Genomic DNA, 24,379 nt, shown 5'->3' on the forward strand with positions numbered 1-24,379 from the left:
TCTCTATCTCTATCTCTATCTCTATCTCTATATCTATATCTATATCTATCTATCTATCTATCTATCTATCTATCTATCTATCTATCTATCTATCTTAATCATACATGAACAGAAGGTTTGCATCATGATGGCTTTATCATGCCAACTTGGCTTTTTTATTAACCCCTACCTTCACATCCTAGGGATGTTCTGGATATAGACTAAGCAACCAAGATTGTGAGTGAAAAAATGAATATAACAGAAGGACCAGGATGGAGATATTATCCATAACTCCTTTTGATCAAGCTTATTCACCCATGAGTTCTCAGTGATATCTCACTGGAGATATGTATGCTACTGCATGAAAATAGCAAATTCTACTTTATATCTTTTGGTATACCTTTTTTATCAAAAAGAAAATCAGCTTACCCAATTCAGTTCCAATAATTTGCATGTTTCTACTTTTTTAAAGAGATGTCTTTAGTTGACTTTATTTCTGTATTATAATCTGACCCTGCTTTTTTTTGCATGTAGAACTCTAAAACGGTGTGCAATAAAATCACATGCCCGCCTGTGCATTGTGCCCGTCCAACTTTTATAGATGGCGAGTGCTGTCCTATCTGCTCCCACAGTAAGTATGCAACATTTCCCCAATTTGTATGGTGCGGCGTCACTGTATTTCAGATAAGCCAATAATCACTGTATTTAAGATAAGCCAAAAACACCAATTCAGTAACCAAAGAAAAAAATGTGGTTGCACAGGGAAAAGAGTGCAGATTGAAATAAAATGACAATTCCCCAATGAAGAACAAGGATCCTTGCCAACATTCTTGCTGATATTCTTGGGGTGTACTGCACCCCAAGAAATCATAGTAGCCTCACATTTCTGAGATCTTGGAAATCAGTTTACAGCTGGTTCCCATGTCTCTTCCTCCAAAGAGATTGACAGCAAGTAGAAAGAAAAACTTCCTAACTCTGTAGGTGCACTGACTGTTTGTGCTGATCTTGCTGCACCATACAAGGCATGGATTATATTGTTTACTGGGTAGTATTTAATGGTATATCTGCAATTATGAGTGTCAGTTTGGTGGATAAGCAAACCTCATTTAACAGAATGCAATAAAAGTATTTTTGATCTCATTAAATTATGAATCAGTGTGTAAAAATCATATATAATTTAAGATTAGAAATGATTAAACCTGTGCTTTATTCAAATACTTTTTTCTAATAAAGTATAATAAAGTCATTCAGCTAAACAGGTAATGTGCTTTGCTCAATCTTCCTTGATTTCATCTGAGTGAAGTTAGCCAATTAGAGTTCTGCCGGTTCTTCAAGGATACAGGGACACAATTGAGCATCGAGTGTGTTGCGAATGTTGGATAAATTCTACAAACCTTTGGTATAGTCTTAAATTTGATTTTAAGACCATAAGAAATATCAGACTCTGCAGGCCTTTGATTTGGGCCAGGATTGCTCTGCTTAAGTTCTAAAGTTATCTTTGTTGTTCCATAGCAAATTCAAAGAAAGCTGAAGGGTGGAAAAGCTTGTATAATAGGCAATTGATTTGCCAATTTTCCTTGTCCTCAAAAGTGTTGACTATTTACCCTGGTTCACTTGTGTTGGATCCTGGTTATAAACAAATCAATCAGTACTGCAAAATTCAAAAGCCAGTCGTCAAAGTTGCAGGAGAGAAGTGTTACTTTTCTGCCGATTTTACAGCCTAAAAGGGATTGTTAACTATGCTGAATCAGTACTCTATATTTTGTCAGCAACACATGAGTTGTCACTACTTTCTCCTCTCTGAGCTCTTCATACCACAAATATATTTTCCTTTCACTGTGGAAAGGCTCTGAAGAAGCAGGAATATTGTATAGCATCAAAAGGAAGTGCAACAAGGCTGCTCGCTTCCAGGGGGAATGATATATCAGTGCAAACTTTGTCCCTTGTTTACTTTGTGTGTAGCGCTATGGCACGCATGCAAAAAGGTAGACATTGTGGCATGACGCTGCAACATGTATTTTGTCATGTTGGCATCATTAGTATTTTCCTGCTCTTGGTTCAATTAAACCCTGCAATTTGAAATGGTACAGCGCTTGAAACAGAAACTTCATACTGGGATTTTCTAACTTCAGTTTTTAAGGGTGTTGTTTATTTGAAAATTTCTCCGTGTGAGATTCATACTCTAATTACAAAACCAAAACAAAGGGATGTTTTGGAAACTGTGATGTTTTCAAAGGCCACTTTAAAAAATAACAGCAATCTCTATGAACCTAGCACTAAATAGAGATGAGATAAAGTAAATTACACAACTTGTACAATAATAAGCATGTTTCATTGGGCTTTGGGCTGCATACCATTTTGGAAAGTTAGCACTTTACAGAGCTTTGTTTGCATCTCCTGTCCTTCTGATTGTTTGGATTTTCCGTCCTTCTGATTCTTAACCTATCTGTAAATTATGGCAGGCTAATATTTGTAAATAACAGGACCGTCTCAGAGTATTTGTGTCTCCTGATTTGCAGCTGACGATAAGGAGGAAGGCTGGTCTCCCTGGTCAGAGTGGACAGAATGCTCAGTCACATGTGGACCTGGAACTCAGCAGAGGGGAAGGTCATGTGATATTACCAGCAACACTTGCCGAGGCTCATCCATTCAGACCAGGACCTGCTCTCTTGGCAAATGTGACAATCGCAGTGAGTGTTATGACACATTATTCTACTTTTCATCCAATAAAAGGGAAGTAAATCTAGGATTAATCTTAAAAGAAGGATAAAGATGAGGTACCATGAAATTAATCACCTTTTAAGTCCTAAATACCTTCATAAAAAGATAAAGGTTCCCCTTGCACATACGTGCTACTCATTTCTGGCTCTAGGGGGCGGTGCTCATTTCTGTTAGAAAGCCATAGAGCCAGCGCTGTCTGAAGACGTCTCCGTGGTCATGTGGCCAGCATGACTAAACACGCAAAGGCGCACGGAATGCTGTTACCTTCCCACCAAAGTGGACCCTATTTTTCTACTTGCATTTTTACATGCTTTCCGACTGCTAGGTTGGCAGAAGCTGGGACAAGTAAAGGGAGCTTACTCCATTATGTGGTGTTAGGGATTCAAACCACCAAACTGCCGACCTTTCTGATCGACAAGCTCAGCATCTTAGCCACTGAGCCACCATATCCCTGCTAAATACCTTCATAGTTATCTTATTTTTTGCAATATTTTTAGAGGGTACAATAGCTCCGCTGTTAAAGACACTGTGCTTGTCAGCTGGAAAGCTTAGGTTTGAGATGAGGTGAGCTTCCATTACTTGCCCCAGCTCCTGACCACCTAGCAATCAGAAGCATACAAATGCAAGAAGATAAATAGGTAGCACTTCAGTGGGAAGGTAACAGTGTTCCAGCTTGGAGGCACATGCTGGATCTCTCAGCTAAGAAATGGAAATGAGTATTGCCACCTAGGGTTGGACATAACTGGACAGGGGGAACCTTTACCTTTATTTTTTGCCAAGGCGGAATTGCTCAAATGGCAATTGATTGGTGAAGATATTACTCTGTCTGACCCAGATGGGTGTTAATAGAGCCATGTGTGCAATTTGTTGATAAGTCTGACTAAGAAGTAGCTGGAACAGTTGGAGATATAATTATAATTATACCTTGTATTATAAGCCAAGTGAAATTGATGCATACCTAGAGATAAACTGGAATTTCCTTTAGATTCCTTGAGGCTGAAGATGCAAGCTCATTATTGTTTTTTCTTTCTCTTGATCAGTACGTCAAGATGGCGGTTGGAGTCACTGGTCACCTTGGTCTTCCTGTTCCGTAACTTGTGGAGTAGGCAACATCACTCGCATACGACTCTGCAATTCCCCAATGCCACAGATGGGTGGGAAAAGCTGCAAAGGAGGTGGACGTGAAACTGAAGAATGCGAAAGGGACCCCTGTCCAAGTGAGCTTGTTGACTGGAATCTCTATCTTGTAATAGAGCCATATGCATATGCATGAAAAGCATGGACTGCAGCAAAGCCTTCCATGGGTATTATGAAAGAGTTCAAAGTCTACATGTTCTATAGTAGAAAGCATCTTCTATGATAGAAGCTCTTCGTGTGATTTAGAGTGTGGATTTACCAAAGTCTCCAAATGCATAGAAGGCTTCCACAGATGAAATAGTCTTTTTTTTTAAAAGGCAGCCCATGGTATCAGAGCTAGTAAACTCATTCTTGTGCACCAGCCTTGCTTTTTTTAGGTCCACATGGAAAGTTTGCAAAAGAAAGAGTTGCATAATGAATAGCAGAGAGATACGGGGCTTATGTGAGATGCTGAGTGTTAGGTATAACATTGATACCAAATATGGTTTGGGTGAATAAATATATAAAACTTAGATATCATGGTTTAAGTGCTTATCACTTTAAGCACAATGCAGCAGGCAATTAGCCGATTAAGGGTGCGGTTAGAAGTTACAATATAAGGAAGCATTAGAAGCTGGAAAGCTTACTGTCTGTCTGTAACTGTGTGCTACTGCGACTAACTGTGATTACTGACTGTGAGTGCCTGTGACTGAACTGTTCTTGTTTGCTACTGTTTACTGAATATCCAGCGTTTGTTTCTCTGGAAAGTGAAACCGGAGGAGGAAAAGATATCTTTATCGGCTGATAAAGATATTGCAAGGACTCTTAACTTGGACTGTAATAGTGAGTCTTACTGGATGGAAATACTGTGAATGACTTAATGGACTGAATGACAATGCTTAAACTCTAACTGGATTAAAAACTATTTAAACTAAAAACAGTGTTTGTGTTCAGTGTGTGTATACTCTGGGCCCTTCCTGGCTTGACTACTGCTGCAATACTCTTCTAGGGGTTAATCCCCAAACCCTAACATTGGTTATGGGCCCAGCAGCATAGTCTAACTAACCAGGATATAGCAGAGAGAGTTGGTGTGAGTTGCACATTACTGTAAAAACAAACTGTTTTAATTAGTTTAAAATAGTCAAAATATCTGAAGAGTAATGGCACAAGTAAATTTGTCACAACTGTCCATGATATCCAGGCTGGATGGAACAAACTATGTTTCATGGTCAATGAAATGTAGTTTACTTCTACGCAGAGAAGGTTTGTGGGACATTATAGCAAACCCACCAGATGTGAGTAGCTGGGATCCTGCTAATGATGATGATAAAGAAAAGTTACAAGACTTTAAACTGAAGAATGAGCAGGCTTTATGCATCATAGGACTGACTCTCTGTGATCAGCAGCTTGTCCATATTCGTGGAGAAGAAAATGCTGCAAACTGCTGGGAGAACCTCAGGAAGATTTATGTTCGGGACAGTGTAGGAGCACATATAAATCTTACACGGAAGCTTTTTCGAACGCATCTTCAGAGGAATGGAGATATGTTAGTTCATTTAAACTGTATGAAGAGCATTTTTCAAGATTTGCAAGAAAAAGAGCTTATATTTAATGAACTGCAACAAGTCTACATAATATTATCTTCATTAGATCAAAGCTATGATGACTATGTGACTTCGTTAGAGGTATTGCCAAAAGAAAGCCTCTCATTAACCGAGATTACAGGCAGGCTACTAGAAGAAGCCAGAAGAAGGCGTGAGCGTGACGAGCTGAGAGAAGATAAGAAAGAAGAGAAATTATCTTCAAAGCTTGAAAGAAACCAGATTAGCAAAGTAAAGCACCCGGAAGAAGAGAATTTATCTTCGACAGCATACACAATTAAAAAGTGTTTTAATTGTGGAGACAGAGGACATTTGGCAAGATTCTGCAAAAAGAGAAGAAGCCAGAATGTAAAAAAGCCAAAGAAAGCATTTGAACTAGCCATGTTTAGCAACTCTGATGTGAAGAATAATCTATGGGTGGTTGACAGTGGCGCATCCCACTGCATCACAAGAGATAAGACAAAATTTATAAAAATGTCTACAATTTCTCAACATATATCTCTTGCCAATGGCTGGAACCTGAAAGCGAAAGGTCAAGGTTTTGCACGTTGTCCGTACATAAACCAGGATATAAAAATGTTGTATGTACCGCAACTAAAGTTTAATTTGCTTTCAGTAAGGGTATTAGATAAATTAGGTTATGTAATTACTTTTAAGGATAATAATTGCATAATTGAAAAAGATAACAAAAGGGTAACTGCAGCTTTAAATGGAACATTATATGTATTAGATAATAGTAAGAAAGGGGAGGCTCAAACTGTATTTAATAATATAAAGCCTCATGAAGAATGTATCCATTTATTGCATAGGCGTTTGGGGCATGTAAATTTTAAAATGCTAAAACGTACAGTTGAGTTATCTGAAGGAATAAGGTTAAAATCTTGTGATAAATATTTGCGTTGTAATGTTTGCTGTGAAGATAAGAGCAAGGTATTGCCTGCAAATAGGCTAAATGGTTTCAAAACAAAAGAACCTTTAGAAGTAGTATTTGCAGACATAATAGGTCCAAAGAAACCCAGTATGGGGGGTGCTAGATATATACTGAGCATTATGGACCATTATTCTAGATATGGGTTTTGCTATTTAATGAAAAGCAAAACTGAAACATATCAACATTTTTTCAATTGGCTTAGGTTTGCTGAAAGAAAGTCTAAACGACAACTGATAACCCTGGTGACAGATAATGGTACGGAATTTATTAATAACAAATTCCAGAACAGACTTAAGGTAGCTGGAATAGAGCATAAGAAGTCTGCTCCATACAGGCCAGAACATAACGCTTTTATTGAAAGAAGAGGCCAAACACTACAGGCAATGATTAGAACAATGTTAAATGATTCTGGGTTACCTGATTCTTTGTGGGGGGAGGCTACAATGTGTGCTAATAACATATTGAACAACGTTGTTAATACAACAACAGGTGAAATACCATTTACCAGATGGCATGGCAGGAAACCTGATCTAAGTTACCTGCACACATTTGGTGCACCAGCATGGGTGCATATTCCTGCACAACTCAGAAAAAAAGGGCAACATAGAGCTAAAAGATTTTTCTTCGTTGGTTATCAGGCAAACCATAGGGCATATAGATTTTGGGAGAAAGGCACATCTAAAGTGTTATGTAGTGCTAGTGCCCAATTTCTAGAACATGAAGGATGGGAGAAATTAGAACAGGATGCCAATAAAGATGTAATTATTGAATCCTATAGAAATCCCATTAGTTATCCCTGTAACTTTAAAAATAAAGTAAAGAGACAAATACAGGATGAAATAGTGCCCATAAAGGAAGAAACAGATTCAATAGCTGAACAGGATGAGGAAGATGAACAGGTAGTAGTTCAACAAAGTCCTCCTGTAAGCCCTGTAATTCCCAGAAGAACTACACGTGTATCTAGACCGCCTGATAGGTACCAGGCTAACACAGTGTGCCAGATTAATCAAGTTCCTAATTCTGTTGAAGAAATTAAAAAGTATCCTAATAAGGAAAAAGAAAGTTGGTATGCAGCGATGAATAAGGAACTAAATTCATTAAGAGATATGAAGGTGTATGAAAATGCCAAATTACCTGTAGGAAAGAAATCCATTGGCTGCAAATGGATATTTAAGGTAAAAACAGATAAGGATGGTAATTTAATCCATAAGGCAAGGTTAGTAGCCCAAGGTTTTAGGCAGAATGCTAATGACTACGATGAGGTGTTTGCACCTAGTCTTAAGGCAGCAACCTTGAGAGCAGCTTTAGTGTGGGCAGCTAGTAAAAACTATATAGTTAACCATTTAGATGTGGAAACTGCTTACTTGCACGCCCCATTAAAACATATTATTTATATGAAAAAACCTGTTGGTATTAAAAGTGAAAATAAGGATAATAATGATTGTTGGTTGTTAAAGAAAAGCCTCTATGGTCTTAAACAATCAGGCTATGAATGGAACCAGTATATTGTAAAGGAACTAGACAATATAGGATTTAAAGCTGGTTTAGCCGATCCATGTCTGTTTAAGAGGGAGACAAATGGGAAAGTATCATTATTATTACTATTCACAGATGACATTGCATTGATAACTGAAACTAATGATGAAGCAAATAAAATAATAGCATCATTAGGAAAGAGAATAAAGATCAAGCAATTAGGGGAGATAAAGAAGTATCTCGGTTTGAATATAAAGAAAACACGGAAAGGTTTTAAGATATCTCAGGAAGATAAGATAAGCAAATTGCTAAAAGATTACAAGATGGAGCTTTGTAAGCCAGCTAAGACTCCAATGAGTCAGGAGTTTAGCAACACTGATGAACAAAGCCCTGAGTTTGATAAGGTGATTTATCAATCTTTAATTGGTAGTTTGAGTTATATTAGTAATTGGTCTAGACCAGATATATCGTACTGCGTGAATCAGTTGGCTAGATTCAATACTGCACCATGTGAAAGACACTGGAATGCAGCTAAGAGGATATTAAGATATCTTAAAAAGACAATGAATTATTCATTGTATTTAGAACCAAAGGGTGATTTAATTCTGAGTGCTTATGCAGATGCTAGCTTTGCATCAGAAAGAGACACTAGAAAGTCGACTTCAGGAACAGCCATAATGCTGGGTAAGACATTAATAGGCTGGAAGTCAATTAGACAACAGCATATAAGTTTGTCTACTATGGAGGCAGAATTCTCCTGTTTATCATTGTTATGTACAGAATTAATAATGTATAAACAAATGTTAATTGATATAGGTATAACTGTAGATTATCCTATAATTATACATGAAGATAATCAGGCAGCAATTCAAATGGCCACAAATATTGGAGTAAAAACAAGGAGCAAGCATACAGATCTAAGATACCTAAACGTGAGACAATCTGTAAGAAGTAAGATGATTCAGCTAGAGTACTGTATGTCGGAGGACAATTTAGCTGATAATTTTACTAAAGCCCAAGGTGCCAGTAAGCACCAGGAGAGTTGTGAAAATTATGGGATTAGATTGTAAAGGTATTATATATTTATTTCACCCAAAAGGGGAGTATGTTAGGTATAACATTGATACCAAATATGGTTTGGGTGAATAAATATATAAAACTTAGATATCATGGTTTAAGTGCTTATCACTTTAAGCACAATGCAGCAGGCAATTAGCCGATTAAGGGTGCGGTTAGAAGTTACAATATAAGGAAGCATTAGAAGCTGGAAAGCTTACTGTCTGTCTGTAACTGTGTGCTACTGCGACTAACTGTGATTACTGACTGTGAGTGCCTGTGACTGAACTGTTCTTGTTTGCTACTGTTTACTGAATATCCAGCGTTTGTTTCTCTGGAAAGTGAAACCGGAGGAGGAAAAGATATCTTTATCGGCTGATAAAGATATTGCAAGGACTCTTAACTTGGACTGTAATAGTGAGTCTTACTGGATGGAAATACTGTGAATGACTTAATGGACTGAATGACAATGCTTAAACTCTAACTGGATTAAAAACTATTTAAACTAAAAACAGTGTTTGTGTTCAGTGTGTGTATACTCTGGGCCCTTCCTGGCTTGACTACTGCTGCAATACTCTTCTAGGGGTTAATCCCCAAACCCTAACATTGAGCACATTTTTTACATCACTATTGAAGTGTGCATAGTCCTAGTATGCAGTGTTATAGAAACTTATCCCTGTAATAAAAATATCAACAACAATAATTAAGGATAAGTTTTGAATATAACTCAGTGCCATTTAGTATGACTCATTTAATTTAATTGAAAATGTGCATTTTTTCTTGATTATATTTATCTTCGAAAGACAATTAAACTGTAGGTGTTTTAAATGCAGTTACATCATTTGCAGAGGCCTGCATCAAATGCAGCCCGGACTCACTTTAATCATTAGGATAGGTGAATTATGATATACTATTAGTGAATTCCTCTGAGCATGCAAATCGGTGGTGAGATTCAATTTTTTTTTACTACTGGTTCTGTGGGTGTGGCTTGGTGGGCATGACGTGGTTTGGTGGATGTGGCTTGGTGGCCCATGGGCAGGATACTGCAAAATCTCCATTCCCTCCCCACTCCTGGGGGAAGGTTACTGCAAAATCCCCTTCCCTCCCCAGCCCACTAACCTGCTTTCCAGCTCCGTTCTCCTGTGCAGGGCAACAAAAGAAGACCCAGCCGATCAGCTGGGACTTGGGAGGCAGAGAATAGATGGGGGCGGGGCCAGCCAGAGATGGTATTTGCCAGTTCTCCAAACTACTCAAAATTTCTGCTACCGGTTCTCCAGAACTGGTCAGAACCTGCTGAATACCTCCTCCGTCGCAAATTGTGTTTTGGAATATTGACAAGACCCCCCCAAAAAAGAGAAGCTTTATATTAATCACACTAACAAAATGGCCAGTTAAGCCTGGTTACTGCAATCACTTATCGATTGAGTTTTGTTCCTTATGCTAAAATGTTGTTGTCTAACTTCTTCCAGTCAATGGTCGATGGGGTCCTTGGTCTCCATGGTCTGCATGCACAGTTTCCTGTGGTGGAGGCATTCGTGAGCGATCTCGTCTCTGCAATAGTCCAGAACCTCAGTATGGTGGAAAGGCTTGTGCAGGCGATGTCCTTCAACGTGATATGTGCAATAAACAGGATTGTCCAATAGGTGAATATGGAATACACTGGAATGTCACATGAGTTCTAAACTAATGTACTGCATCCATGTGAGATACTGTATGTAGGAGGAGCTGCAGCTCGTTGATACCTTAGCTCAGGAGTGTCAAACTCATATTGTCATGGCGGTGTCATGTGATGAATCGGGACTTTTTCCCCCTTCACTAAACCAGGTGTGGGCATGGCTAGTGCATGATGCATCTGGCCCACGGGTTGGGAGTTTTACAGCCCTGCCTCAGGTGATTTACATGTAGAAGTCATCTGAATCTAAATGATTCCTTTTACATTGTATATGCAGTAACATTGCTGCCCTGGGTCTTAGAAGAAAAAGGAAAACCAAATAATCTATGAACTGTTCATACAGCTTTACTGATTTAACAAAGAAACATTTTCTCTGACAAGAAGAGTACATCAGTTGAAAATTATAAAAAAAAAATGAGAGTAAAAATATTAAAAATTTAAATGTTATCATATTGGCTGATGTTTGGCATATTTGTAGACCAAAGCAAGTACATAATATCAATTTTTAAATGACTAATCCACATGTGCTTTTAAATAAGCAATAAAATCTTGAGATTTATAATGACATTGATTCATTTAAACTTAGTAGATATTTAATGCTGCCTACTATTTGTAATTATTTATAAACCCTAAAGGAAAATAAAAGAGAAGGCCAAACTGTTATTCCCCTCCCCCAATTTTTCTTCTGCCTCATCCAGGCAAACTTAGAATAGAATCTAATTTAATTCAATTTCCAGATTCAAAATATTTGAGCTTGGAGCAGCTGTTCGGACTTTAGTGGAAGTGATCCATGACTATCTTGACCACTCCAGAAATGTTCTAAGCTTAAATCAGCCTCTTTCCCAGCTTTAAAACATCTGTTCTGACATCTATAATGTTCTGGAATGTAATTAGTAATGTCCAAATACTTCCCATAAGGTCAGACCAACCTTTTTTTTTTTTTAATTGAACTCAAAACATTTAAAATTTAAAACATTTTTCACACACCAATAGAAATCAAGGCTGTGGTTAATGCAGAACACAAGAGAGAGTTAGAGGCTATTCTGAGGCTTTGAGGTTACATTAGGTATTGCATAGAGGATGGGAATCTACTTCTTCAGAAGCATTCATTTTGAATTCCCTTTTACTTCTGTCATAACAATGCATTTTTTTAATTGCTTTTTGACAGATGGCTGTTTATCCAATCCTTGCTTTCCTGGAACAGAATGCAATAGCTATCCTGATGGCTCATGGTCCTGTGGTGCATGTCCAGCTGGTTATTTGGGAAATGGAACCTTCTGTGAGGACCTTGATGAGGTAGATGAGTCTCTCTCTCTCTCTCTCTCTCTCTCTCTCTCTCTCTCTCTGTGTGTGTGTGTGTGTGTGAATTATATGGATTCCATCACAACTTGCATTGTTATTTGAAGTGTCTGATCAAAAAACTCACCGCTTCTTTTTGCACTTTTTACCCCCTGGGACAGTGTGCTGTAGTGCCAGATGTTTGCTTTAAATTCAATCAGAACCATCGATGTGTAAACACCAACCCAGGATTCCACTGCTTACCATGCCCTCCCCGCTACAAAGGAACTCAGCCATATGGGGTGGGCCTAGAGGCTGCCAGAACAGAAAAACAAGTAAGTGTCAGAAGATAGGGGAGATGTATTCATGCTAGAAGTCTTGTTGTTATAGAAAAGAATTAAAAGAATGGCTGTCCAATCTCTTCTTAAAAACCTCTGGTCAGTGGTGAGATTCAATTTGTTTTTACTACCAGTTCTGTGGGCGTGGCTTGGTGGGAATGGCAGGGGAAGGATACTGTAAAATCCCCATTCTCTCCCCACCAACCTGCTTTCCAGCTCTGTTCTTCTGTGCAGAGCAACAAAAGAAAACCCAGCCGATCAGCTGGGATTGGAAACCAGAGAATAGATGGGGGCGGGGCCAGTCAGAGGTGGTATTTGCCAGTTCTCCGAACTATTACAAAATGTCCGCTACCGGTTCTCCAGAACTGGTCAGAGCCTGCTGAACACCACCTCTGCCTCTGGTGGTGGAATGTGGAGCACCCACAACTTCTGAAGGCAAGCTACAGGTTAATTATTCTCATTGACAGGAAATCTCTCCTTAATTTTAGGTTGGCTTTCTCTTTGATAAGTTTCCATTCGTTACTTCTTCTCCTGTCCTCCAGAGAATAGGTCAACCTTCTCTTCCTTGTGACAGCCCTTCAAATATTGGGAGGCTCCTATCATGTCACCCCCAGTCCCCCTCTTTGTTCAACTAAACATACCCAGTTCCCACAAGTGTTCATATAGAAAGGGTGGCTTAATATAGTAGGTCATAGAAGTAGATTAAAGCAATGTTTTTCAACCTCAGCTACCTTTAAGAATTCTGAGAGTTGAAGCCATTACATCTTAAATTTGCTTAACTTGAGAAATACTGGATTAAAGGAAACAGTTTCAAGCTTGGTTTCTGGTGCCTGCACAAACATATCCAGAAGTAACAATATGCCAAATTGACTAAATAAAAATGTAGAGGCTCTGGTTTCACACAATTAAAGTATACATAATACAAGTCAACAACTATCCCAACTTCCAAGGTCCTTTTTGTGAAGCTGTTTGACATAGCCAGATACTTTTATGAAAGATCTCTCCATTTTCTAAAAAGCCACATCCCCCCCCCCCGATTTTTGTTACCTTGGATTTTATTCAGTCATTGTCCATTTTATGACTTATACAGTTTATGGATTCTAAATGTAAAACTAATATTAAAAGTATGATATCAAAGTTATAATGTAAGCCAATAACAAAGTAGAAACAGCAGCTTTGACTCATTCAAAGGAAATTGCTGTCTATTAGCTGTGTCTACGGGATCTTTAAAAAGGAATTTATTTGTTGGTTGCCTGGTAAAAAAAAATTAATGTCACCATCAGTTCTGGTGACTTCATGGACATGCCTAAGCAACGCTTTTGGCTACAGCCTGGAAAGCGCTTGCCATTCCACTTTCCAGATTTTCTTTCTTTCTTTTCTTTATCTTCCTGAAATTACAAAGGAAATGGATGGGGCTGAATATGCTTGCCTCACACAGTAAATTTTATATTGTTTAATTACATCCAGAAGTCTGCAGATGTGGGAGATAAACTTGTGAAGGAATATGTCATTCGACTTAAGGCTACGCTTTACTTAAAGAGAGGCTTATTCGTAATTGCTACATTGACAGCAATGCTTAACTTACTAGCTCCACCAGCAAATGTAGCTTGGGTCTTTGCCCAAGTTTTTAATGAAAGATGATTATATCTGTATCCAGCTACAAAACATGTGCTGCTCAAGGCTCAACAACTGATGGGAAATTAAAGCGTCTGTTTCTTTGCAGCTCTCTAAATCAGGAGCTTTGGGTGACCTATTTGCATAACGATCTGCTTTTCAGGTATGTGAGCCCTCCAACCCGTGCAAAGATAAAACACACAATTGCCACAGTTCAGCTGAGTGCATCTACCTGGGGCATTTCACTGACCCTGTGTACAAGTGTGAATGTAGGACAGGCTATGCCGGTGATGGATTCATCTGTGGGGAAGACTCTGACTTGGATGGATGGCCCAATAGTAACCTGGTCTGTGCTGCCAATGCTACTTATCACTGCATGAAGGTAAAGTATATTGCAGGGGTGGGCTTCAAAAATGTTAGCAAAGGGTTCTCTGCCCAGTTGCTGAGTGGATGTGGCCATGGTGGACGTGGCCTAGTCGGCCTCCTACACCATGGTTGTGGTGGGGGGTTTGCTCACCCTGGGCTCCGGAGGCTTTCCTTGAGCCTCCACGAGGGCGAAAATGGCCTCTCTGGGCTCTGGAGGCTCTCTGGAAGCTGGAAATGGGCCAATTTTTGCCCTCCCCGAGCCTCCGCATGTACCCTGCACTTACCTGCATCCAAAACGGGCCGTGTGGGGACTCCTGGGAGGGAAGGAGCAGGGTGGGCGGAGCCAGCTAGGAGTGGGATTTGGAGGTTCTCTGAACTGCACAGAATCTTAGCTAGGGGCTCTCCTGAACCTCTGCGAACCCCCAGCAGCTCACCCCTGAGTATATGAAGTAGAGAGGTCCTAAATGTCTAAACTGAAAATAGGGTGTTATACTGTATTTTTAAATGGTCTTCCACAGGCCTGGCTTTATCACGGTGACTTTATCAAGCTTTATTAAAGCTTCAGTTATCATTTCTCTCCAGTTCTGAATTTTGAATTATTTCTCTTTTACCATGTGTTAGGCCACTATAGATAGAAATAACGTAAATGATACATTTCTCTCATGTCTCTGGAGATTCTCAGTCATTCAGGTCATGGTGGTCCCAAAGGTGCTTTTTCAGGAGGCAACTGGACTTTCTTGTTTTTTCACTGAAGATGTTTCACTTCTATTCTATTCTAAGGAATAGGGGGGAAAAAACCTCCTCTCCCTTCAATCTTTCTGACTAATTTACGCTCATTGGCTAACAAGATGGATGAAATTCATCTCTTAAATAGATGGAATTCTGATTTTCATAATTCAGCTGTTCTTTGTTTTACTGAAACCTGGCTTAATCCACAAATTCATGGGGACAACACCATATACATCCCAGGATTTCAGACATTTAGATCAGACAGAATTGAAGAGACACCAGGTAAAACAAAGGGTGGAGGATTATGTTTATATATCAACAACAGCTGGTCTCAGGATATAACTATAATATATAAGTTTTGTGATGAAAACTTAAGAGTCTTTACACATCAACTGCAAACCATTTTACTCTCAACGTGAGTTCTCCTCATTTCTCCTAATAGCTATGTATGTTCCTCCACAAGCCTGTGTAAACAAAGCATTACAAACTCTTGCTGATCAAATTATGGACACTGAAGCCAAACACCCAGGTTCCCTTCTCTATTCTATTCTATTCTATTCTATTCTATTCTATTCTATTCTATTCTATTCTATTCTATTCTATTCTATTCTATTCTATTCTCGTCCAAGAAGCTTCTTCAGTTTTGACTGAATGGTGGGGAATGGAAGGATTTATATTCCTTGCAGACAGCTGATCACTTGCATGTTCTTGGTGAGCTGTTAAGGCACTTGGAGGTTTATCTGTGTCCTCCGGGTCACCTGAGTAGAACAAATGGGGGTGGAGCCTTCTTGGTTGCAGGTTGGGGGAGCAGTTCTTTTCATTAGCATAGTCTAACTAATTAGGCTAATCTATTTGGAAGACATAAATGTAATGTTTTAATTATTTAGAAGATATTCTTCCCAACAGCTCAGTCCATAACTAGATTTAACCAAGATTTAAATGGCTTCCTTTGACAATCTACCAGAAACATCAAATGGTAGAAGATGTCATTTGATATTATGACAATTTAGCAATATTATTTAACACAACCAAATGCTGGTTTTTCTTAGTGCTTGAAAGTTTATAAAAAACATAAATACTTATATCTCTTTAACCATTATTACTTTAGAAATACATTCAGAACTTCTAGGCTGAACATCCAAGTCTTTTATTGTCCAAAACATGGCATTATTATCTGTCTTTGAAATTAAAATATATACTGATCCAAGATCATTGTTTATACAGGATAATTGTCCTTTCCTGCCAAATTCTGGACAAGAAGATTTTGATAAGGATGGAAAAGGTGATGCTTGTGATGAAGATGATGACAATGATGGTGTAGTAGATGATAAAGTAAGCTCATATTTCCTACATTAAACTGTATTTTCCTTTCAGAAGAAATAAATATGGTAACTATCAGTACATGATCAGTTTCTTTGAGGTGTCTCAGTTTTCTATGATAATTTTTTCTTTATTGATATTACTGAATTTGCATACTCCATATGTAATATCCTAATTCTCAATGAGTTTGTGCCATTTTTTATTATTTCATGCATATTACAGCATTCATCTGGGACTATTAAAATAATTTGTTTATTATTTATTTGTTAAATTTATATGCCACCTATCTCACTATCCAAATGATTCTGGGTGAACAATAACATTTGGATAATGACACCTAGGATAATTTATTAGGTTTATTTCCATAAGTAGTACAAGAGATGCAGTTCTTGCCATAAATATAGCATAGAATGAGACCATTTGCAAATTAATCATTCATTAATTTCATATACACCAAACTGACATGAGCCTAGGAATGTTTTCTAATTATAATAAATGGAAAATCCTTAAAAGCTAGGAGAAAAAGTTATAATACATGTCAACCAACAGGTGTATGCAACCAAATTGTCAGATCTTTCAAGAAAAACTCTTTCATGGATGGGGAGGGAACAGGGGCATTAAGAGAAGTCCTGTATCCCAGTGGTGGGATTCAAACTTTTTTACTACCAATTCTGTGAGTGTGGCTTGGGGGCATGGCAGGGGAAGGATATTGTAAAATCTCCAGTCAGAGGTGGTATTTTCTGGTTCTCTGAACTACTCAAAATTTCAGCTACTGGTTCTCCAGAACTGGTCTGAACCTGCTGAATACCACCTCTGCTATATCCCTTTTTATTACAAAAGTAAATAAAGTAGCCATTTGTAATTTCATGGAGGATGGTGCCATCTAGAAAAGAGTTTTCCACAATTTTTTTCAAACCACTGGAGTGTAATATGTGGGGCATATTATTTGGTTTAGAGAAAAAGGAATTTTTTTTTCCAAACTTGATCTGTACTCCCATGTTTATTCTATGATTTTGCTTCTTCTTTTAGGACAATTGCCCACTTCTTTTTAATCCCCGGCAATATGATTATGATAAGGATGAAGTTGGTGATCGTTGTGATAACTGTCCATATGTGCACAATCCTGCTCAGATTGATACCAATCATAATGGAGAGGGTGATGCGTGTGCAGTAGATATTGATGGAGATGGTATGCATCTACTCTACTCTCTTCCATTTTCTTTCTAGAAAGTAGTCTAGATTAACTTGCATTCCATATCAAGATATATTTCTGGAAACATTTGTAATCCAAGTACTTATACCCATCTTTTTCGATTGTAAAGATAACGTGCAATGTATGGCTGAAATTCAGAAATGAATTATATTCACATTTATTTTATTCATTGTTCATATGCTAACATCTTTTATCTTTAGTTTTGGCTCATTCTTTTTGTAACTGAAAGGACAGATATTGCCAGCAACAATGAATGTTTTGACTGGTAGTGACCAAAATAATGATCAATCCATGATTTATTTTATCAATGGGGGATGAGAGGGAGATACATATATGGAAGACTATCTTTTCAATTGAAGTTTTCCATGAATTGATGAGGTGAGATCATTTTTGGCAATATCCCCTGAAACTATGGGTTATGGTGATACTTATTGGACAAATAATTATGTAATACTGATGACACTTCATCATGTTTTCCAAGGTACTCTGAAATAAAATAGCAAATAGGTCAGTTAAGCAACTCCTTATGGACAAAAGCTATATACAAAGAGATATTTTCTAATACTATCACACTCATTTGATATCTAAACTTAATAAGAAAGGCAAGTATAATTATGGTCTGGCAATTTTTTAAAGTTATTTCATATGTTTTTGTAGGCCATCCAATAATATTCTATGGGAGTTCACAAGAAATTAAAGAAATTAAAATATTTATGTAGAATACACTTGCATGAAAAACCATATTTGATGTGCCAGTCAAATAAATGTCTCCACCTGAAGTGCTTGCCAAAATGCCTGAAGAAAAGAAAGGAAATTATTTTAGATCTTAGAATAATAAGGATCGTAAATTACATGTTTGGCTCAAAGGGAGAGAAAAATCAATGGTAGATATTTAACATTATTAAACTGGCAAATATAATCTGAACAGTAGCCCAACTTTGAAAAATCTACCAACCCAAATAGCTTTGATATATTTTTAATGCCTTTGGGTTTATTCATTTTGGCATGACTTGCAGCCTGAAAGATTAATGTCCTAAGGATGTTGTTGTAGCATTTCTTGGCAGCTGAATCTCACTTTCCAGTTTGGGCAAGATTAGAGAGCAAAGGAGATAACCTTTAAGCCTTGGATTTGGTTCAGTGAATGTGTATTATATGCATATTGGATATGTATATCAGCAGAAATTTGAAAGTTTCCCATAGTTTAATGCTTACATTAATGATTGGACTTATTTCTTGGTTGATGTTCTGGCAAAGTTGCAAGAAAAAAACAAACGAACAGAAATTAAAGTATAATTGAAATATACAGGAAAACCTTATCAACTTCCATCATTTTCTGGAAGTATATGTCATAATACCTTTTCAAGGAATACATTAACATTCAAGAATGGGCACATCTGATTCATAGTCAATCAGAAAAGATTTCTGATTCAATAGTAGTTTTACAATGAGTCGTTTATAAATTATCTGCTGAAATAAAATGTGTTTGATAAAGATAGAACAGTGTATGTAAAAGGATTTATGTGTTTACCTTTACATTCTGGTTCAAATTCCTGAGTTTACAAATGATGGTCTTCACCAAAAACAACAACAACAATAACTACAACACACACACACACACACACACACACACACACACACAAAAGCAAACACTAATATAGATCATGTAAATCTGTTTTACATCTTGTTTTCATCAAAAACTGGCCTGGTAGGAATTTGGGAAGATACCCGATGGTTTTCTATCAACTGAGTTCTGAATCCTCACCAAAACATAGAGAGTCTTTTCAAAATTGATACCTTGAACTGATCAATGCCTTTGGCACAAAATTATTTGGTGGTATTCTTAAGTAGTATAACATGCAAAATTATGTATAGGAGAAATAGGCCATTTTAGAACGAACCTAAAAGATGACTCAGTGATGTGATATCTTGAAGATATTTGATCAGCTTGGAAACAGAAAGCACAATCCTATAGGTGGTATCTATAATGTTGTAATATTTTTTTTTTGAATGTGGGCTGTAATTTAGGGAAAGCATGGCAAAGCAAACACATCTTTAACAGACAAAGGAGACTACAATAGATATTTAACTGTTTTGCTCAGAATCTGAATTGACCTGTGGATTTCACTATTACAAGACAGTTGATGTCTAATAACTGGATGACTTTAAAACTGGAGGCATACGAAGGTGTTATTAACTAAAATGATAAAAAACTCCGGATCTTTCATTCTTGCAACCTCATGTCCCTGTGCATATTTCCTCACTTGCCCCATCGACATCTGGATGGGGTAGATGTCTTTCAGTCTGGAAGGTTCGCTGTTACCTCTGGGCTAGTCACAACATGCCTTCAAATACCAGTTGTAACAGAAAACCAGTTCAAGAGGGATACACCCAGGGGTGGGATTCAAATTTTTTAACAACTGGTTCTGTGGGTGTGGCTTAGTTGGTGGGCATGGCTTGGTAGTCATGTTATTGGCTGGGCGTGGCCAACTCAATATCACTCACATCGAGGCATGCATTTCCTCGCCTGGCCTCTCATGACTGTGAGGATGCTGCAACAGTCCTAAGTGTGAAAAATGGTCATAAGTCACTTTTTTCAGTGCCATTGTAACTTTGAATGGTCACTCCACACAAGCAAAGTACCAGCAAAGGAGGGGGAAAAAACTCCAGAGACGTTCCTGACAGGAAGTCTAGTCCTGCCAAGAATGTAATAAGGGTTAACAGAGAGGTAGTTTCTGTAAGCGACACCAGAATGTTTCCTTCCTGCCTTCCTTACAGGATTAGGCCAGTAATTTCTTCTAACAACCGGTTCTCTGAACTGCTTAGAATGTTAACAACCGGTTCTAGCGAATAGTTGCAAACTGGTAGAATCCCACCCCTGGATAGACCTCCATCTACAGCTTGCAGGCTACTATGAAGAACAAATTGCTGTCTAAGATAGGACCTGGCCTGAACCATTCGGTCTAGTCATATTTATTTATGCAGCACCACGTTCAATATATTCTTCATGCCTTGAGTCCAGAATGACCCATGGGCTGTGAAACATATGGGAGAATCCCAGGCTAATTACTCTCATTTGACCATCCTTCATTCAGATTTAGGGGAAGGGTAAAATGGGGTAAAAAAACACAACCCTCCATTCCTGTACTAACTCTTGAAAAAAATGTTGTTTTGACTGGAATCTGAACATCTGGTTTCATTTATATTGCTTTTTCATCCTGGCAGATATTTTCAATGATCGTGACAACTGCCCATATGTCTACAACACAGACCAGATAGATACAGATCGAGATGGAGTTGGTGATCATTGTGATAATTGTCCCCTAGTACACAATCCGGATCAGGTAAATGATGTACTTCTTCAATGTAGAAAGGGAAGATGTGGCTGTGATTTTAGGGGTTTGAATTATACTTTTTTTTATTGTTTCAGCATTGAATATCGTTCTTTTTCTAAACCCAAATTTGCAATTTAGGGTGCAAAAGGATGATAATATTGCTGGTTGTTTTACCCCAATTGCCCCTCCTTTTTTTTAACATACTGGAGAAAATTCCTTCAAGAAATAGGAAAATAGGAAAAATAAGTAACTGAAGGGAATTGGTAATTTTTGTTGGTAATAAAAAATTCACCCAACCATCTTCATAGTAGGGATTAATTTCTGTGGCAATAAATTATGATCATAAACTCAAGTTTGTTTATATACCTATATGCCTATATGATGATGATGTTATCCATTTAGTCATGTCCAACTCTTGGTGATTCTATGGGCCAGGTCTCTCCACATCTTCTGATGTTGTCCTAATCTATCTATAAATCTATTTATTTCTATCTCTCTATCTATTTCTATCTGTATTTCTACATCACTGTCTATCTGTCTGTCTATCTGTCTATCTATCTATCTATCTATCTATCTATCTATCTATCTATCTATCATCTATCTATCATCTATCTATCTATATTAGATATAGATGATATATAGATGATATAGATAGAGATGATATAGATAGAGATGATATAGATATAGATCTATAGATCTATCTATCTCTCTATCTCTCTATCTATCTATCTTAGATATAGATATAGATGATATAGAGATAGAGATAGAGATACAGATCTATCTATCTATCTATCTATCTATCTATCTATCTATCTATCTATCTCTATCTATCTATCCACCCATCCATCATCTATGAGTGTATACACAGGCACACACAGACATATGTATATATACTACATATATACATGCACACACACACACACACATATATATACATACATGCTTATATAGTGAACCCCAAAGTAACATATGAAGCATTCAGGTATCCTTCCTAAGCATTAAACTGATCCTCCTCTGTTTATGTACCCACAAAGTTTATCCTTCAATCTGCTGTTTTTAACTCACTACAGAAATTGTCAAGGCATAGCTCATGATACTGTCTAATTTGCATGATGGCAGCTGTTCCTTTTAGGGGCAGAAGCGAAGCTTGCTTGCAAGGGACATGAAATGTCTGTGGCAAATAAAAAGGTGGCAAATAAAATAATGTTCAGGCAATTTGCTCAAGCATTTTGCTGTACAATGTTCCTTTGAGCAACGTCTTAACAAACCTGGGTTGATACAAGGAAGACTGGGGAGCCCATGACGTTTATATGTGTAGTAGTGAAATGGATTGTGTGTTGGAGTGAGCTGGAGAGTTTCTCCATGTGTGAGTATGTGCTTTTTAAAAAAAGTCTCACCAGAAGTTTTAAAATTAGTAACACAGGTGCCAAACCACCATGGTTTTTATCACCTTGTCTCATCGGTGCTTTGTTCTACTTATTCATGATTTTATTTGGAAAGGAAAAATGCTCACTTTATATAGAATTAAAATTATTCTTTTCAATAACAGGCCACATGTCTATATTAAAAGCAAATATAATCAACAATCTGTATGTTGGAAATGAGCTAAATGTTATTAAAGAGCACCTTTCAAGTTTTCAAAGATTCAACTGAAAATATTTACCTTTGATTTCAGCGTATGATCTGGAATTTCTAAGTGTGTAAAGTTATTGCCTGAGGCTTCCTGTATTTTTTCTTTCAAGGGAACATTATTCAAAGCAACATCCTTTCACATCTTAAAAACATTGCCCAGGCAATTTTTCACAGGAGCATGCATGCAGCACAGTTTCTCTCATTTGTAAGATCTTGCAAAGGGAACAAAGCCCAAATCCAGAATGGTTGAGATCAAAGTCTTTCCCAATTTCACTGACATACTTTTTCACCTCCTAATGCTCTTAGTAGATACTTTGGGGCAATGACAAATGATTACCCATTATATCAGATGTAAGAAACGTTCATTGCTAGCAAACTTAGGACAGAGTGGCAGTTACTGAGAATGACTTAGTTGGTGTCAAGGAGCCATGGTGGTGCAGTGGGTAGAATGCAGTATTGCAGGCTAAACTCTGCATTCTCACTGCCAGCAGTTCAATCCTGACTGGCTCAAGGTTGACTCAGCCTTCCATTCTTCCAGGGTCAGTAAAATGAGGATTGCAATGTGCTGATCCTGTAAACTGCTTAGAAAAAAAATGATTATATACATATCCATGTTATTTCCTCATGGTTCTGCAAATTCTGCAGAGGCCAAGAATTTGAATGCGAGAGGTTCATAACAATCCATCCCACACTAGGTAAATGAAAAGCTATTTCAGATTGTTATACTCTGCCTCGTGATCTGGTGGTATCTTACGCATTCTGAATTAGAATGTATAAATGATATGTCTGTCTGTCTGTCTTCCTTGCCATAAATATATGTTTGTAAGGAAGTTACTAGCCCTGTGATTTCATGGATTTTGTTTTGTCTTTATTTTTATTGCAAACACTTTCAAACTTCTTACCCATTTTCCTCCTTAGACTGATGTGGACAATGATCTGGTTGGTGACCAATGTGATAACAATGAAGACATAGATGACGATGGTCATCAGAATAACAAAGACAACTGCCCTTACATTTCCAATGCTAACCAGGCTGATCATGACAAAGATGGCAAAGGGGATGCCTGCGATCATGACGATGATAATGATGGTGTCCCAGATGACAGGGACAATTGTCGACTTACATTCAACCCTGACCAGGAAGATTCTGATGGTAAGATTATATTTTCCTACAACAGAATTTGTTTAAAAACAATCCACAAATCAATGTGCAGCTACAGTCAGTTCTAGTATTTTCACATAGAGTCTCTGTTTTGGGTACCTGAATAATACTAGACACTGGCTTTCTTTACTGTAGTGATTTCCAAACGGGTTGTGCTATAATTCCCAGATTCCCTTAGCCAAGAAGGGAAACTCTGTGTTTCAGAATGCCAACCAAATGTTGATCTTGTTATATTTGAAATGAAACTATTTAGTATTTTTGCCGATGACCTGCTTGGAGAATTCATGTGGGGTATCCTTCCAAAGATGTCCTGAAGCTTAAAAGACTAACAACACCACATTTACGGAGTGGCAATAAAAATAATGTGGCAGTTATTGCTTTATTATTGCTTGATTATAATTGTATTCTACTGGGGTTGTATTCTATGAAGGAATCTTATTTGTTGCTTATCCTGAGGGGGAAAAAGGGGGAAATCAGAATTTGCCACCTGAAAGGAACAGAATCTTGAGACAAAGTTTGCACTAAAGAAAAGAGACTAGGAGTCATACTTCACTTTGGAAGGATAATTCTGATACATTTTCAATACATTTTTCATTCATCACATTTTTTAATATTTATTTTTAGCCTGGCAGCTCAAATTTGCCAGCTATTGAAGCTGAGTGTAAAAATTGTACTTCTTAATACAGATCTGGTATCCTAATCCAGGGATCTCCAACCTGGCCTCTTTAAGATTTGTGGACTTCAGCTCCATTCTGGGAGTTGATGTGCACACAAATCTTCAAGTTGCCAAGTTTGGAGACCCCTATCCTAATCACTACACAGCATTCACTACAGTACCCAGAA

General features: G+C 37.7%; 1 protein-coding gene across 2 annotated transcripts in view; it reads left to right on the forward strand.

Moving 5' to 3' along the window:
• Positions 1-24,379, forward strand: part of THBS2 (thrombospondin 2) — a 56,756-nt gene that overhangs the window by 19,666 nt on the left and 12,711 nt on the right. For both annotated transcript variants that reach the window (XM_026669506.2, XM_026669507.2), the window contains exons 7-17: positions 514-610; positions 2,499-2,669; positions 3,741-3,917; positions 10,350-10,523; positions 11,721-11,848; positions 12,013-12,165; positions 13,946-14,164; positions 16,102-16,209; positions 17,227-17,386; positions 20,633-20,751; positions 23,293-23,527. In XM_026669506.2, the coding sequence (XP_026525291.1) occupies positions 514-610; positions 2,499-2,669; positions 3,741-3,917; positions 10,350-10,523; positions 11,721-11,848; positions 12,013-12,165; positions 13,946-14,164; positions 16,102-16,209; positions 17,227-17,386; positions 20,633-20,751; positions 23,293-23,527 (1,741 nt within the window). The remainder of the gene's footprint in view (positions 1-513; positions 611-2,498; positions 2,670-3,740; positions 3,918-10,349; positions 10,524-11,720; positions 11,849-12,012; positions 12,166-13,945; positions 14,165-16,101; positions 16,210-17,226; positions 17,387-20,632; positions 20,752-23,292; positions 23,528-24,379) is intronic.

This window comes from Notechis scutatus, chromosome 1 (genome assembly GCF_049901735.1).
Source record: "Notechis scutatus isolate UNSWTSFEM ecotype Mainland chromosome 1, rNotScu1.2, whole genome shotgun sequence".
NCBI classification, from domain to species: Eukaryota; Metazoa; Chordata; class Lepidosauria; order Squamata; family Elapidae; genus Notechis; species Notechis scutatus.